Genomic DNA, 15,980 nt, shown 5'->3' on the forward strand with positions numbered 1-15,980 from the left:
ACTAGTATCTATACTCTATTCTACCTACAAAGTAATGAATAACGGGGTCAAGAGACCTGTAGGCCTGTACTGAAAAAAGTGATTGGGTAAAATTGACTTTAAAAGTAAAATTTACTTTAAAAAGGTTTCGCAACTTTCTGCATTTGATTTTTTTAAGCAAATTTAATTTCAGATAAGTTTAAGTAACTTCAACTCGGTTTTAAGACCTAAATGTTACACAGAGTAAATAAGTGAACTGAACTTCAGTCAATCCTTTCTTTTAGTAAACTTTACTTCATTTCTGCTCATCCTTTTTTTTCAGTGTAATACAGTAGTGCTAAATTCTGCAGGCAGGTGGCGCTGTGCTTCTGCAGGTGGAGGCAGGATGTGAGAGGGTTTTGAAAAGATTTTAGGGGCTGAGAGAAGAAAATAGAAAACAAGAAGGAAAACAAGAAAGAGAAAGAGAGAGAAGGAAAGAGAGAGAGAGAGAGAGTTTGTACGAGAAACAAAAGAAAACAAAAGAAGGAGAAGGAAAGAGAGAAGGAGAGAGGGCTAATTAAGTGAGGATAGAGAGATAAAAAAGTGAGAAATAGATAGAAAAGACAGAGAAAGAGAGAGAGCGAGATCGAGAAAGAGAAGAAAGGAGAGCAGTTAGAGGAGTGAGGGATGGAGCTCCGAGCCGAGCTGCTGAAGAGCATCTGGTACGCCTTCAACTCTCTGGACACGGAGGACAGCGGGAAAGTGTCCAAATCACAACTAAAGGTAAAAAAAAGAGAGTGAGAGAGAGAAAGAGAAAGAAAGAGAGAGAGAGAGAGAGAGAGAGAGAGAGAGAGGAAGAGAGGGTGAGATTATACATAAGAGTATGTACTATGTATTGCTGTTTGCAAAATGTTTGTTGTAGTTGTTTTAAACTCTTTTATATTGTCCATAATATTCAGTAAAATTTACTCTAAATCTCTACAAGTATCTGAACATCTGATCTCTTTCTTAAATGACCTGAATTGTCCTTCTTTACTGCCTTGAAAAACGCTACACTAGCTGTTTTTGAACATTGCTGTGAGGAGGATTTGATTGCACTCAGGTACTGATGCTCTGACACCGGATGATTAGTTCAGACACTACTGTTCATATAATAACATCAGGGTCATGTGATCAGGGCTGCCAATAATTTATTCTGTCTATGTACTTTTGGACACGCTGTGTGTGTGTGTGTGTGTGTGTGTGTGTGTGTGTGTGTGTGTGTGTGTGTGCTTGTTTACTTGAGCTGTAGGTAATCTCTCTCACACGATCTGGCTTTACCGAATTGGGGTCTACAGCACACACACACACTGCTGATACAACAGATTACATACAGTAATCAGTCAAATATATACGTATATATATATATTGTTTTATTCTATAAACTACAGACAACATTTCTCCCAAATTTATTTACGTAAAATGGGAAATAACTGAAATAACAAAAAAAGATGCAGAGCTTTCAGACATAAAATAATGCAAAGAAAAAACAAGTTCATATTCATAAAAATTTAAGAGTTCAGAAATAATCAATATTTGGTGGAATAACCCTGATTGGTTTTTAATCACAGTTTTTGTTTCATGTATCTTGGCATCATGTTCTCCTCCACCAGTCTTACACACTGCTTTTGGATAACTTTATGCTGCTTTACTCCTGGTGCAAAAATACAAGCAGTTCAGTTTGGTGGTTTGATGGTTTGTGATCATCCATCTTCCTCTTGATTATATTCCAGAGGTTTTCAATTTGGTAAAATCACAAAACCTCATCATTTTTAAGTGGTCTTTAAGGACGGTTTATTATAGAGAATGAGACGATTGATTAGTGTTTGTCATTTTTTGTTCAGGTACTTTCGCATAATCTATACAGTGTGTTTCGGATTCCTCATGATCAGGCGGCTCTGGAGCAGCACTTCAGTGATGATGACGACGGACCCGTTTCCAGCCAGGGATACATGCCCTACCTCAACAAATTCATACTGGATAAGGTACAAAAACAAATACACACTCACAGGGATGCATGCCCTGCCTCAACAAATTCATACTGGATAAGGTACAAAAACAAATACACACTCACAGGGATGCATGCCCTACCACAACAAATTCATACTGGATAAGGTACAAAAACAAATACACACTCACAGGGATGCATGCCCTACCTCAACAAATTCATACTGGATAAGGTACACAAACAAATACACGGTCACAGGGATGCATGCCCTGCCTCAACAAATTCATACTGGATAAGGTACAAAAACAAATACACACTCACAGGGATGCATGCCCTACCTCAACAAATTCATACTGGATAAGGTACATAAACAAACACGCACTCACAGGGATGCATGCCTTACCTCAACAAATTCATACTGGATAAGGTACAAAAACAAATAAAAACTCACAGCGATACATGCTGTACCTAAATAAATTCATACTGGATTGGGAACACAAAACTACTATGCACACTCACAGGGATATAAGGTCTGCCTCAGTGAATTCATGCTGGATAAGGTATACACACTCATAGGGATACATGCTCTGCCTCAATGAATTCATACTGGATAAGGTGTACACACTCACAGGGATACATCCTCTGCCTCAGTAAATTCATACTGGATAAGGTATACACAGTCACAGGGATACATGCTCTGCCTCAGTAAATTCATACTGGATAAAGTATACGCACTCATAGGGATACATCTTCTGCCTAAGTAAATTCATACTGCTTACGGTAAACAAACAGATTTAAGTGCTCTATAGTTCAGTTAATTCATGCTGGATGAGATACACAGGATACATGTATACTATACTATAATAATATATACGAAAATATAAAAAATTCATACTGGTGTGTGTGTTTGCTGGCAGGTAGTGGAAGGCACGTTTGATAAAGAGCAGGTGGATGAACTGTGCTGGACACTCTGCTCTAAGAAGAACTATCGTCCCAATGGTGCCGCAGTTCTGTCCAATAAAGACGCCGGACGCCTGTGGTGTCTCTTCAACTTCCTTTCTGAGGACAAATACCCACTAACGCTCGTCCCCGAGGAGGTGAGGAGGACGGATTTAACTGCATTTAGCTAACAAATATTAGGAGCTTATACCAACCAATTATGACCGTCTATTTGCTAGAAAACACTAGAGGTTGAATTATTGTATTTGTTCCACCTTAAATGGTGCACCTGTTACATTCTGGGAGCTGAGGATGGATTCTTATTGTAACTTTTCATACCACCTTAAAGGGTTGCAGCACTTATTATTGTGCCTGATGCCTGCTTCTTAATATTTGGGTGCCTCGGGCTGGTTTCTTACTGTATCTTTTTGTTCCACCTTAAATAGTGGAGCAGTTTTATACTTATAGCAAAGGCTGGCTCCTTATTGTATCTTTCTTTTCCACCTTAAATGGTGCAGCAGTTTATATTGGCAACACAGACTAGCTTCTTATCATTATTACGAATTCCACCTTAAGTGGTACAACAGATATATATTGGTGCCTCCGGCTGGCCTCATACTGCACCTTTCCGTTCCACCTTAAAAGGTGTATTAGATTTCTATACTGGCACCTGAGACTGGCTTCTTACTGTAAATTTCTATTCCACCTTAAATGGTGCAAACAGTTACGTAGGCCAACGGCTGGCTAGTTATTGTAACTTTCTATTCCACCATAAAAGGTGTAGCAAAGACTGGCTTCTTATTATAACTACAAACTCCACCTTAATTGGTACAGCCGATTTTCACCTTAAATGATGCAGCAGGTACATTTAGGTGCTTAAGCTTTTTTCTTTATGCTAATTTCCCGTTCCACCTTAAATGGTGCAGCAGACATTTTCAGGCGCTCTGAGGTTCCGAGACATACCACTTTACATACCAATTTAAGGTGGAACTGAAAATTAAGTATTAGACGCTGGCCTCATTTAAGAACTAACAGAAAATTTTCACTAGAAGCTGGCCTCATTTAAGGTGGAACAGAAATTTAGTATTAGAAGCTGGCCTTATTTAAGGTGGAACAGATATTTAAGATTAGAAGCTGGCCTTATTTAAGGTGGAACAGATATTTAAGATTAGAAGCTGGCTTCATTTAAGGTGGAACAGATATTTAAGATTAGAAGCTGGCCTCTTTTAAGGTGGAACAGATATTTAAGATTAGAAGCTGGCCTCTTTTAAGGTGGAACAGATATTTAAGATTAGAAGCTGGCTTCATTTAAGGTGGAACAGAAATTTAAGATTAGAAGCTGGCCTCATTTAAGGTGGAACAGAAATTTAAGATTAGAAGCTGGCCTCATTTAAGGTGGAACAGAGATTTAAGATTAGAAGCTGACCTCATGTTAGAATTAACAGAAATTTTGCACTAGAAGCTGGCCTTATTTAAGATGGAACAGAAATTTAGTATTAAAAGCTGGCCTCATTTTAAGGTGGAACATTTTTTTATTAAAAGCTGGCCTAAGTTAAGGTGGAACAGAGTAAAATCTAGGAAATATCCCGCTAAAGGTGTGTGTGTTGTCAGGTGGACTACCTGCTGAAGAAGATCTGTGCGGGGCTGAGTGTGGAGCTGAACAGTGTGGATGTGGAGGAGTTCTGGAGTCAGGAGTGTGTGCAGGAGGGCATGAGTGTGTGGAGTTTTCTGGAGCTGGTGAACTCCGGGGTTCTGGGTCGAGGTCTGGAGAGAGAGCGTCTCAGCTCGGCTATAGAGGACGTGTACCGGGAGATGGTCGGAAACGTCCTGAAAGAGGCAAGAAAAATGATAAAAACACAGATCTGATTAAAGAGCCCACGTCCTGCATTTATAGCATTTATTTTATATTTACATGCATATAAAAGTTTTATAACACCACGATTGTTTAGTAGTCCAGGAGCTGCAGTGCTGTATGACCCCGACAATCTGATTATTATTTTATCTTTATCTTATCAATGACTTTATTACTGCAGTTCTTCTGCTGAAATTGAGACTTAGTCTTTAATCATGTTAATCTGAGCTAAAGGCTAAAGCTGCTGTTTCCATGTGGGTCAGCCAGACGTCTTCCTGTAGCAGTTTTCTCCAGTTTCTCTTAAAAAAAGACTGTTCCAGTCTGTTACAATATAATTTATAAATATACTGTACATCTCTGGAAAAATAAGAGACCACTTAAATATGATGATTTTATTTGATTTTACCAAATTGAAAATCTCTGGAATATAATCAAGAGGAAGATGGATGATCACAAACCATCAAACCACCAAACTGAACTGCTTGAATTTTTGCACCAGGAGTAAAGCAGCATAAAGTTATCCAAAAGCAATGTGTAAGACTGGTGGAGGAGAAGAACATGATGCCAAGAGAACCTGATTCAGAAACTGAAGTGGTCTCTTATTTTTTCTAGAGCTGTTTATATGCAGTACAAAATAACTTTTTATTTTAGGCTTTTGGTTCTTTTATTTTCCTTAAAGGCCTGAAAAATGTTGTACACTTGATTTGGTGTTCTAATACTTTTGTTGGCTTGTTTTGGTTGAATTTTTGTTACTGTGTGTGTGTGTGTGTATTTGTGTGTTACAGGGGTACCTGTGGAAGAAGGGTCACCTGAGACGGAACTGGACGGAGCGCTGGTTCTGTCTGAAGCCCAGTGTTCTGAGTTATTACACCAGTGAGGACAGAAAGGAGTGTAAGGGCAACATCGAGCTGGACCAGAACTGCTGTGTGGAGGTACTGCTCAGCCCGCACCTCTCTATATATGTAAATTACGTCTGTTCTGATTGGTTGCAACTGTCTTGTGCACTATTTTGAGAGCAGTGTGGGCTGAAACACTGTTTGTCCCCTGAGTGAGGGGATATAAACTTCTTTAGGATGTGATGGATGTGAGTAAATTGTGTGTGTGTGTGTGTTTGTGTGTGTGTGTGTGTGTGTGTGTGTGTGGCAGGTTCTCCCAGAGAGGGAGGGGAAGAGGTGTATGTTCTGTGTGAAGACTCTTAATAAGACGTATGAAATGAGCGCACCGGACAGCAAGCAGAGACAGGAGTGGACAGCAGGTATACACTTCTATTACATTTATAGCTAATTTTCAATTATTGTTAATTACATTATCCACATAATTCTATTACTAGATTTATTGGTGGGACATATGCTTGTATTACTTGTTAGCTACCTACAGTACATTAACTGGTACGATATATGTTTGGACACACCCTAAATTTAGTGTTTTATCAATATTCTAAAATGTTCTGCATTGTAGATTAATACTAAAATCATCCAAACTATGAAGAAAAACATATGGAATTATTTACTTAACCTAAAAAGTGTTAATCAAACAAGAATATGTTTATAGTTTTGCTTAGATGATCAGTTTTACATATCTCTGCTCAGTCAGCTTTAGGAGGTAGAGTCACCTGGAATTCAGGCTTTCAGTTAACAGGTACCGTACAGTTCTGGAAAAAATAAAGATACCACTTCATTTGTTTCTGAATTTCTCCCAAATTCCAAATAAAAATATTCTCATTTACAGCATTTATTTGCAGAAAATTAGAAATGGCTGAAATAACAAAAAAGCAAGAAAACAAGTTCATATTCATACAGTTTTAAGAGTTCAGAAATCAATATTTGGTGGAATAATCCTGGTTGGTTTTTAATCACAGTTTTAATTTCATGCATCTTGGCATCATGTTCTCCTCCTCCACCAGTCTTACACACTGCTTTTGGATAACTTTATGCTGCTTTACTCCTGGTGCAAAAATGCAAGCAGTTCAGTTTGGTGGTTTGATGGTTTGTGATCATCCATCTTCTTCTTGATTATATTCCAGAGGATTTTAATTTGCTAAAATCAAAGAAACTCATCATTTTTAAGTGCTCTCTTATTTTTCAGAGCTGTATATTACAGTAGCATCATAGCTTCAGTGCCAATTGATGGGGTGTAAACTTACAATACGCTTATTATCTACTTTAGCTTAATATGTTCTCAGTGTAAAACTAAAGAAGCACCGACCAGATAATGTTGATTGATTGACAAAATGTGGGAATAAGAAGGGAAATATTACATTAATATCTCTCTCTCTCTCTCTCTCTGTCTCTACTGCACAGCGATCCAGCTGGCGATCCGCCTGCGCTCTGAGGGGAAGAACTCGCTGCATAAGGAGCTGAAGCTCCGGCGGCAGGAGGTGCGGGAGGAGCGGGAGAGGAGGCAAGCCCTCAGGGAGCAGGAGACCCAGAGACTGCAGGACCTGCAGGGGGAGAAGGAGCAGAAGCAGGTGGAGCTGGAGCTCCTGAAGGAGGCGCAGAAACAGGCTCAGGCTACGCTCCTGCAGGAGGAGGAGAGGAGGAGGAAGCAGCACCAGGAGCTGCAGAGAGCGCTGGAGGAGCAGCTGCAGCAGGCGGAGGAGGTGAGGAGGAGGAGGAGGAGGAGGACATTTTTGGGTTCTTCAGAAGAACAATAACACCTTCATAGATAGAATCATTATTAAAATGCATAAATTATTATTTCCCATAAATGTTTCTTCAGTTTCTGAATCAGTTTCTCTGATTTTGCTATTTATAGGTTTATGTTTGAGTAAAATGAACATTGTTGTTTTATTCTATAAACTACAGACAACATTTCTCCCAAATTCCAAATACAGATATTCTCATTTAGAGCATTTATTTACAGAAAATGAGAAATGAATGAAATAACAAAAAAGATGCAGAGCTTTCAGACCTCAAATAATGCAAAGAAAACAAGTTCATATTCATAAAGTTTTAAGAGTTCAGAAATAATCAATATTTGGTGGAATAATCCTGGTTGGTTTTTAATCACAGTTATGTTTTCATGCATCTTAGCATCATGTTCTCCTCCACCAGTCTTACACACTGCTTTTGGATAACTTTATGCTGCTTTACTTCTGGTGCAAAAATTCAAGCAGTTCAGTTTGGTGGTTTGATGGTTTGTGATCATCCATCTTCCTCTTGATTATATTCCAGAGGTTTTCAATTTGGTAAAATCAAAGAAACTCATAATTTTTAAGTGCTCTCTTATTTATTAGAAATACAATACTTACTCAAGAATCCATACTGTTGTTATCAAGTGTTCACTCATCTATAACACCTTGTTAATTACACTCTAATACTAAGGGCCCTATCTTACACCCTACGCAAGGTGCGTTAGGATGCTTACTGCTATCTTACACCCCCCCAACAACCGTCTATTTTTCGGCATCATTTAAACAGCAGCAGAGCTTCTGAATATATCTACACCGATGGGCGTGGTGGTCTGGAAATGAGGTGTGTTCAGGTAAATGACTTTCACACTTCACAGTGTGCTGAGAAGCGTTGGACACGTCCAGGTAGCTGCGCCATTAAAATAGCAATCCACCAAAGTCAGAGCTCACCTGACTCTTAAAGGAAATGATTAGCAAATGACATGCTGATTGGTTTATTGCACGTTATTGCCTCAAAATTCACAATTAGTACATGCTACTTGCTATATATGTTTAGGCCCGTGCGAGTATGCGTGAGGAGATGGCTCAGAAGGAGGTGGAGGCGGAGCGTCAGCGGAGGAGGATCAGGGAGCTGGAGGAGCTTCAGCAGCGTCTGGAGGAGGCGCTGCACCAGGAGATCAAAGCCAGACAGGACGAGGAGAATTACAGATACACACAAACCAGGTATACACACACACACACACATGTGTATGTGGAACTTAATTTTTTTTTTATTTTGCAACACAATGTAATTTAATACAAATCCAGTATTTTGCATTATTCACATCAATTTCAAAGCAAAAGAAAAAAGTATAAGAGAATAAAAATTACTGATAAAAATAAGTAAAGGGTTTCTGATATAGTGGCCAGCAAGGTGGAGCTGAAAACACTTGTACTATGGTGTTGTGATGTATGTTAGGGATGTGCCATATCGTGTCGTATGCAAAAATATCGCCAACATTTCTAAATATCTAGAACAAAATTATACCCTAAAATATCATATTACCCACACTTTAGGGTACAGATTTTTCGTTGTTTTTAGCAAAAAACAAATTCAAACTGTTCTTATTTTCCCCATTATATATTTACTACAGACAGATTATATTTGTCCAGTATCACTTATTTTGCTGTAATCCTGGATATATTAAGATATATTGAGTGCATTATTATTTTTAATTATTTTTTAATGTCTCAGTTTAGGGATGACATATCCCTAATATCATATTGGATGCAATAATAAAATTTAATTTTAATTTTGTTGCAGTAGTTTGGTCATATCGCCAAGAGTATCGTTATCATGAAAATACCATGAAATATCGTGATATTATTTTAGGGCCATATCGCCCACCCCTAATGTATGTGTATAGATTAACTGTGTCGTTTAGCTGATTCAATGTTTTTTTGCCTCCCACAAGCGCAGTCTAGCAAACCATGCACAGCTTAAACACACCACAAGAGCATGTGTGCATCAGTGTGTGTGTGTGTGTGTGCATCTGTGTCTGTGTGTGTGTGGAATCTTGTTTTCTTTGTGTCTAGTAGCTCGAGTGCTGAAGGTTTCCTGTTAGCTCGGCTCTGTGGTCTCAGGTCACGATGAAAAGAAGCTCAATCCTCCCTCAGAGGAGTCGAGTGCAGTTAAACACGGCAGAACTGACCGTACTCCATGTTTACACACTAATAGTGTACTATACAGTGTTAAAAACCACATCACCACACTGATAACATGTCTTACACTTTAACACTTCCAGCTTATGCTGCAATTTACAGCTTACAAACAGTTTACAACACAATATTCCATGTATAGTAACTTGTTGGCCAAAAGGCCTGTTTTTAATCCTGTATTTTTTGTCAGAAAAACTAATTTACTAATACAAAAAATAGCTTACAGCAGTTTAGCCCCACTCATTCAGACCTACAGCTCCCAGGCACGGTTAACTCCCAAAGCACGGCTTGCTTGACTAGTGTGATAGCCTAGTCAACAAACATGGTGGTGTTGTGCTGAATTAAGCACCCCCGTCAGGAAAAGCATCCCCTCTCAGGAGCGTGCACTATGTATGTAACCGTAACTGAGATAACTGTGAATATTTTGTGTATTTCTAAGTAAGTTAAAGCAGATTATCTCTGCTTTTATAAAGAAGAAGCGCTTCTGAGAGAGGGTGCATTTCATGGCAGGGGTGCTGAATTCGGCACAACATTGGCAAGCCCACTGAGCTGTGAGTAATGATGTAAGCGTGCTCGGGCACGGATTGTTTAAGCGCAATGTGAGTGCAGGCCAGTGGAGGAGTGGGAAGGGGGCAGTTTATAGCTCCACCCATTCAGACTTACAGCAGTTTATAGCTCCACCCATTCAGACCTACAGCGATTTAAAGCCCCACCCATTCAGTCTATGTCAGTATAGTCCCACCCATTTAGCTTAGAACACTTTAGTTCCATCAAATAAACCTAGTTTAGCTCCACTTACAACAGTTTAGCCCCTCCCATTCATCCTGCAGCAGTTTGTAGCACCACCCATTCAGCCTACAGCAGTTTAGCCTACAGTTGTAAACAAGCTGTTGTTGTGTATTTGTGTGTTTATGTGTGTTTGTGTATTTATTTTTGTTTATTTGAGTGTGTTTGTTTGTGTGTTTATTTGTGTGTTTTATTTGTGTGTTTATTTGTGTGTTTAATATGCGTGTTTGTGTGTTTATTTGTGTGTTTGTGTGTGTTTAAATTTGTTTTTGTGTGTGTGTTTAATATGCGTGTGTTTGCCGTGTGTGCACAGGCTCCTGGCGGAGGAGGAGGAGAAGACGAAGGCTCTGCTGTCTCTGCAGGAGGAGCAGGAGGAGCTGCTGGAGGAGATGCAGAAGGAGAAGAGGGAGCTGAGGAGGGAGATGGAGGAGAAAGCCGGGGCTCTGGAGGAGGCTCACAGACAGCTGGAGAGCGTCCGCGCCAGCAGACACAGGCTGGATCAGGACATAGCTGTGCGTAACTGTGTTTATAAACAGGTTTATATATATATATATATATATATTAATAGGTTTATATATTCTGATATGGGTCTCTGGTCTGTTATATGTTTATGTTCTCAGGCGGCTCAGAGGAAGCAGAGACAGGCCAGCACCAACGTTAAACACTGGAACGTCCAGATGACCCGGCTGATGCACCCCATCGGCCCTGGAGGTGCGTTACTCTCACTGCTGCTGTTCACACTTCATTCAGTCACTGACTGCAGTATGAAAGAAAGCTCTCGTAATGCTAATCACGGTGTCCAATTAAGGACAAAGTCCCATCCTTCCAAAAAAACTGGAAAAAAGAGCCAATTAGATTGCTGTGCTGGTTGTGCAGAGAGTGGAGAAGGGTCAGAATACTAGTGGGGAATCCCCCTCTCGCTGTGGAGATCTGCACAAGTGCAGCAGTAATATTTTGAGTTATATGTTTAGAAGAAAAATATTTGTTTAAGTTTAAGCAGTAATGATGTAAAAGTATTAAAGTAATGATGTTGTAATCTGTAGTGTTCACAAACATTTTCAAAAGAAAAATTCCTGTTTAGCACTTGTAGTACAAATATATATACAGGTGTTGGACAAAATGAAACTGAAACACCTGTCATCATTTTAGTGTGGGATTTTAGGTTTCATGGCTAAATTGGAGCAGCCTGGTGTTCAATCTTCATTAATTGCACATTGCACCAGTAAGAGCAGAGTGTGAAGCTTCAATTAGCAGGGTAAGAGCACAGTTCTGCTCTAAATATTGCAATGCAAACAACATTATGGGAAACATACCAGAGTTCAAAAGAGGACAAATTGTTGGTGCACGTCTTGCTGGAGCATCTGTGACCAAGACAGCAAGTCTTTGTGATGCATCAAGAGCCACGGTATCCAGGGTAATGTCAGCATACCACCAAGAAGAACCGACCACATCCAACAGGATTAACTGTGGACACTGTAAGAGGAAGCTGTCTGAATGGGATGTTCGGGGGTGTAGACAAGAACATGCTCTATAACAGTTGCCCAAATTTCATCTGAAATAATTGTTCTTTTTCTCATACCTCCTCTTTCTCCTCATCCTCGTCTTACTCTTATTCTTACTCTGCCTCTCTGTTTCTGTCCATAGTGAAACCTCAGTGTCCAGGGCTCCTTGTACTGGATTATATTGGTTTCTGTACATTATTAGACACAAATGTGATCAAGTTTGAGCTGCTGTGTTTAAGTTGAGACAACTGTATTTTCACTGAGTTTCCGTTTTGCTACCTGTGCTCACATTCATGCAACCCAAGTGTATCACAGTGCAAAATGTGTTTTATTGGGTGAAAATATGTTTGCAAAAGATTGAACATTTTAATAAATGGGTTTAGAGCACTAAGCATTTGGTTCAGACAACAGGGTTTAGTGTTTTAGCAACTGCGAAAAACTGTAATAAAGATGGGGCTATACAGAATGCCCAGCCTGTATATTTTTCACCAAATGTACCGAAAACTGAACCGTGGGGATTTTTACTGAGGTGTGAACCAAACCGTGATTTTTCTGTACCGTTACACCCCTAGTGTCCACTCCAGCACAGCTCTTTCAGCCTCCCAGTTTGTGAACAGCTGTTTTCATATATATATTCTTTCTCTAAACCCGTCTCTGTTTCAGACCGCAGAGCTTCAGCTCCAGCCATGCGAGTTCCGTCTCTGGGGGGCGGCGTACCTCCGGCCACCAGGAGCAGCGTCCACGAGACCAACCGGCAGAACGGAGACGGAGAAAAGGAGGAGAGGACGAACGGAGAGAACCCTCGAGCGCTCCACAAAGCTTATTCTGAACCTGTGTAGAGCAGAGCGCACATTAAAGCGATAGTTCAACAACATACCACATGATCAGATCTATTACTGAACACCTTCAGCCTGTTTAGAGGAGAGCGTGTGATGATTTAGCGCCTTGTAGTTAGCACCATGCTAATTGGTGGGGTGTGAGCTTCCATTACTGGTTAGCTAGCTATATTAGCCTCGTAGCTCCAGTGTAAAACATCATGAAGCGTGAAGCATTAAACATTTCCTGGCTAATTAACTACTGAACTTGCTGAACTATCGCTTTAAAGGCATCTCTGTGTTTTATTATTGTAAATTCTCCAGACGAGGGTTACGGTTCGTTTAACTCTAAAGCAGGGGTGTCCAAACTTTTTTTGTTGGGGGCCAGAAGGAGAAATATATTTGAAGTCACGGGCCACAGACTCTATAATAAAACAAATAATAAAATATACCACTTATAATTAAATTATACTTATTAAATAATACTTTTTTCCTGATGATTTCATTTACACACCATTTTACTTGACTTACTATCTTTATCTTTGACAGTGTTGTGTAAACTAAGATTTTTCAAATTGATGTTTCATTTCATGATGTCTCTTAATATTAAACTCCATAATTACGGCAACTTTTAGACTCTTTGCCCCGTTTTTCTGCGCTAGAAATGCGCACTCTCTCCGTTTTTAGACTCTTTGGCCCGTTTTTCTGCACTAGAAATGCGCACCCACTCCGCTTTTAGACTCTTTTGCCCTGTTTTTCTGCGCTATAAATGCGCACTCTCTCTGCTTTTAGACTCTTTGGCCCGTTTTTCTGCACTAGAAATGCGCACCCACTCCGCTTTTAGACTCTTTTGCCCTGTTTTTCTGCGCTAGAAATGCGCACCCTCTCCGCTTTTAGACTCTTTGGCCCGTTTTTCTGCGCTAGAAATGCGCACTCTCTCCGCTTTTAGACTCTTTGGCCTGTTTTTCTGCGCTATAAATGCGCACTCTCTCCGCTTTTAGACTCTTTGGCCCAATTTTCTGCGCTAGAAATGCGCACTCTCTCCGCTTTTAGACTCTTTGGCCCAATTTTCTGCGCTAGAAATGCGCACTCTCTCCGCTTTTAGACTCTTGGGCCATTTTTCTGCGCTAGAAAAGCGCACTCTCTCTGCTTTTAGACTCTTTGGCCCGTTTTTCTGCGCTAGAAATGCGCACTCTCTCCGCTTTTAGACTCTTTGGCCCATTTTTCTGCGCTAGAAATGCGCACTCTCTCCGCTTTTAGACTCTTTGGCCCAATTTTCTGCGCTAGAAATGCGCAGTCTCTCCGCTTTTAGACTCTTTGGCCCGTTTTTCTGCGCTAGAAATGCGCACTCTCTCCGCTTTTAGACTCTTTGGCCCGTTTTTCTGCGCTAGAAATGCGCACTCTCTCCGCTTTTAGACTCTTTGGCCCAATTTTCTGCGCTAGAAATGCGCACTCTCTGGCCCGTTTCTGACACCTAGCGTTCAAACTTTGAATCTGACATTATAAAAACCTGCTTAACAAAAAGAAAACGGGCCGCAAATGGCCCACAGGCCGTAGTTTGGACACCCCTGCTCTAAACCTTCTGGACCACTGTTCAAAAATTTGGAATCACTTCATAAATCACTTAATTGATACTTAACTTAGATTTAAAGGGGACATATTATGCAAAACTCACTTATAATCAGCTGATTTCAGAGTTTGGTGTCAGGTGTCTTCCCTTATTATGACATCACAATAAGGAAACCTGCATAGAAACACCCTGGCTCCACCCCTCACCCGTCAACTCCCACCAGAGCCCCGCCCACTAATTTAATTTTAATTAAACATCCACAGTTGAAGAAAAAGGACCATTTCGGTCATTTTGGTTGAGAGCCTCAGACAGCACACACAGCAAAATTAGCCAGCAGACTTCGTCTGAGGGAGGAATCTGTAACTACTGTCCATAGCAAATCAGCAGATGAGGGAGAACTTTCAAATAAATTTGCATAAAAGTGTCAGAGCCCTTAAATGGCTCATTCTGAAAGAGACTGAAACTGGTACAAAATATAGATCTGGTGAGATCTTTATTTTTTATAACATATAGAACTTCATAAACATGTTTTATACTGTCTAGAACATATAAGTATAACTACAGTATTATAAATTGTGTAAAAACAGGTATAATATGTCTCCTTTAAATATGATAAACAGAGAGTGAACCACTTTTGATGTTTTATGTAACATTTTAATTATTCAGATGACAAAAGGTAATTAATTGCATAATTATAATACTGTAATTATGTGTTTATAATCATTGATTTAATAGTATCTGCCTCATGAAATTATGTTAAAATTATAATTGTACGTTGAGAAAAAAAATTAAATGACATAAAAAGTGAAATTTTGCACTTTTGAACACTTTTGAAGTGTAAATGAATTTCTTTAATTCAGGATGAAATTGTTTTAATTTTAATTATCTGCATAATTAAACAGTTATTGAGTGCACAGATAATTGTTCCTGATGTAAGTAGCTCCTCCTTTTCTGGTTTTGTCTGTAAATCTGGATCATTTTACTGTACTTTTACTTTTTTTAAATCAAATTTTATTTTTGAGATGTGTAAAAATGCTGAATCATGTGATTAAATTCTGAATAAATGAATAAAACAAACTGGACAGGTTTGTTTCTGAGGATGAGTTGGGCTCAGAGTGTGAGAACAGATTGAAAGGTGCAGAGCTAGAAAGTGTTTGGGTGTGATATGATCACTTTCTGTGGTTCGACTTCCTTTTGAACGTTTCCTGTGACATTAAGAGAGGAGCTGGCATTTATGCACAACAGTTGTGCGTCTGATTAATATGCAAATATATTCAAATATTTCAGGCTTTTGTATTTTAAAGGCACTGGGTTTAGTAAAACACATTAATCCTGCTTAGATAAACAATGCAAACAATCTGAAACTATGTAAACATATATAAACTTGAACTAAGAGGATACATTATTATAACATAAGCAGGAAAAATATATTTAAAGTATATTTTTCTCTTTAAAAGAATAAAAAACATTATAAAACAATTTAATCATATTTTTTTATTAATTGCAGTATATATATGTGTTTTTGTGTATGTTACACTGATATTTTAATGTGGTGAACAGTGACATCTAGTGGCAGTAACGGAGAACTGCAGAAAAAAAATATGTTTTTAAATCAGTTTCTTCAGATTTTGCTATTTATAGGTTTATGTTTGAGTAAAATGAACATTGTTGTTTTATTCTATAAACTACAGACAACATTTCTCCCAAATTCCAAATAAAAATATTCTCATTTAGAGCATTTTT

The 15,980-nt window shown here is 39.2% G+C and overlaps 2 protein-coding genes across 3 annotated transcripts in view; both read left to right on the forward strand.

Annotated features, from left to right (window-relative positions):
- The window catches only part of si:ch73-352p18.4 (inositol 1,4,5-triphosphate receptor associated 2), a 101,721-nt gene that overhangs the window by 41,972 nt on the left and 43,769 nt on the right, over positions 1-15,980 (forward strand). The gene's annotated exons all lie outside the window — the stretch shown is intronic.
- Positions 421-13,407, forward strand: def6b (DEF6 guanine nucleotide exchange factor b). 2 transcript variants are annotated; one of them, XM_022682488.2, is made up of 11 exons: positions 421-741; positions 1,842-1,982; positions 2,863-3,042; positions 4,496-4,720; positions 5,522-5,668; positions 5,883-5,991; positions 7,037-7,335; positions 8,423-8,589; positions 10,664-10,862; positions 10,971-11,061; positions 12,516-13,407. In XM_022682488.2, the coding sequence occupies exons 1-11, from the start codon at positions 646-648 to the stop codon at positions 12,689-12,691; spliced, it is 1,830 nt and encodes a 609-aa protein (XP_022538209.1). In that variant the 5' UTR covers positions 421-645; the 3' UTR covers positions 12,692-13,407. The 2 variants fall into 2 exon arrangements, with proteins under 2 accessions (XP_022538209.1, XP_022538210.1); XM_022682489.2 differs by lacking the exons at positions 421-741; positions 1,842-1,982 and adding an exon at positions 2,513-2,560.

The sequence above is a fragment of the Astyanax mexicanus genome, chromosome 24 (assembly GCF_023375975.1).
Source record: "Astyanax mexicanus isolate ESR-SI-001 chromosome 24, AstMex3_surface, whole genome shotgun sequence".
Classification (NCBI taxonomy): domain Eukaryota; kingdom Metazoa; phylum Chordata; class Actinopteri; order Characiformes; family Acestrorhamphidae; genus Astyanax; species Astyanax mexicanus.

Coding starts and splice junctions, on each gene's coding strand:
- def6b (XM_022682488.2), top strand. CDS start 646: ATGGAGCTCCGAGCCGAGCTGCTGAAGAGCATCTGGTACGCCTTCAAC. Junction 742..1,841: donor TGTCCAAATCACAACTAAAG/GTAAAAAAAAGA, acceptor TTTTTTGTTCAG/GTACTTTCGCATAATCTATA. Junction 10,863..10,970: donor GGCTGGATCAGGACATAGCT/GTGCGTAACTGT, acceptor TTATGTTCTCAG/GCGGCTCAGAGGAAGCAGAG.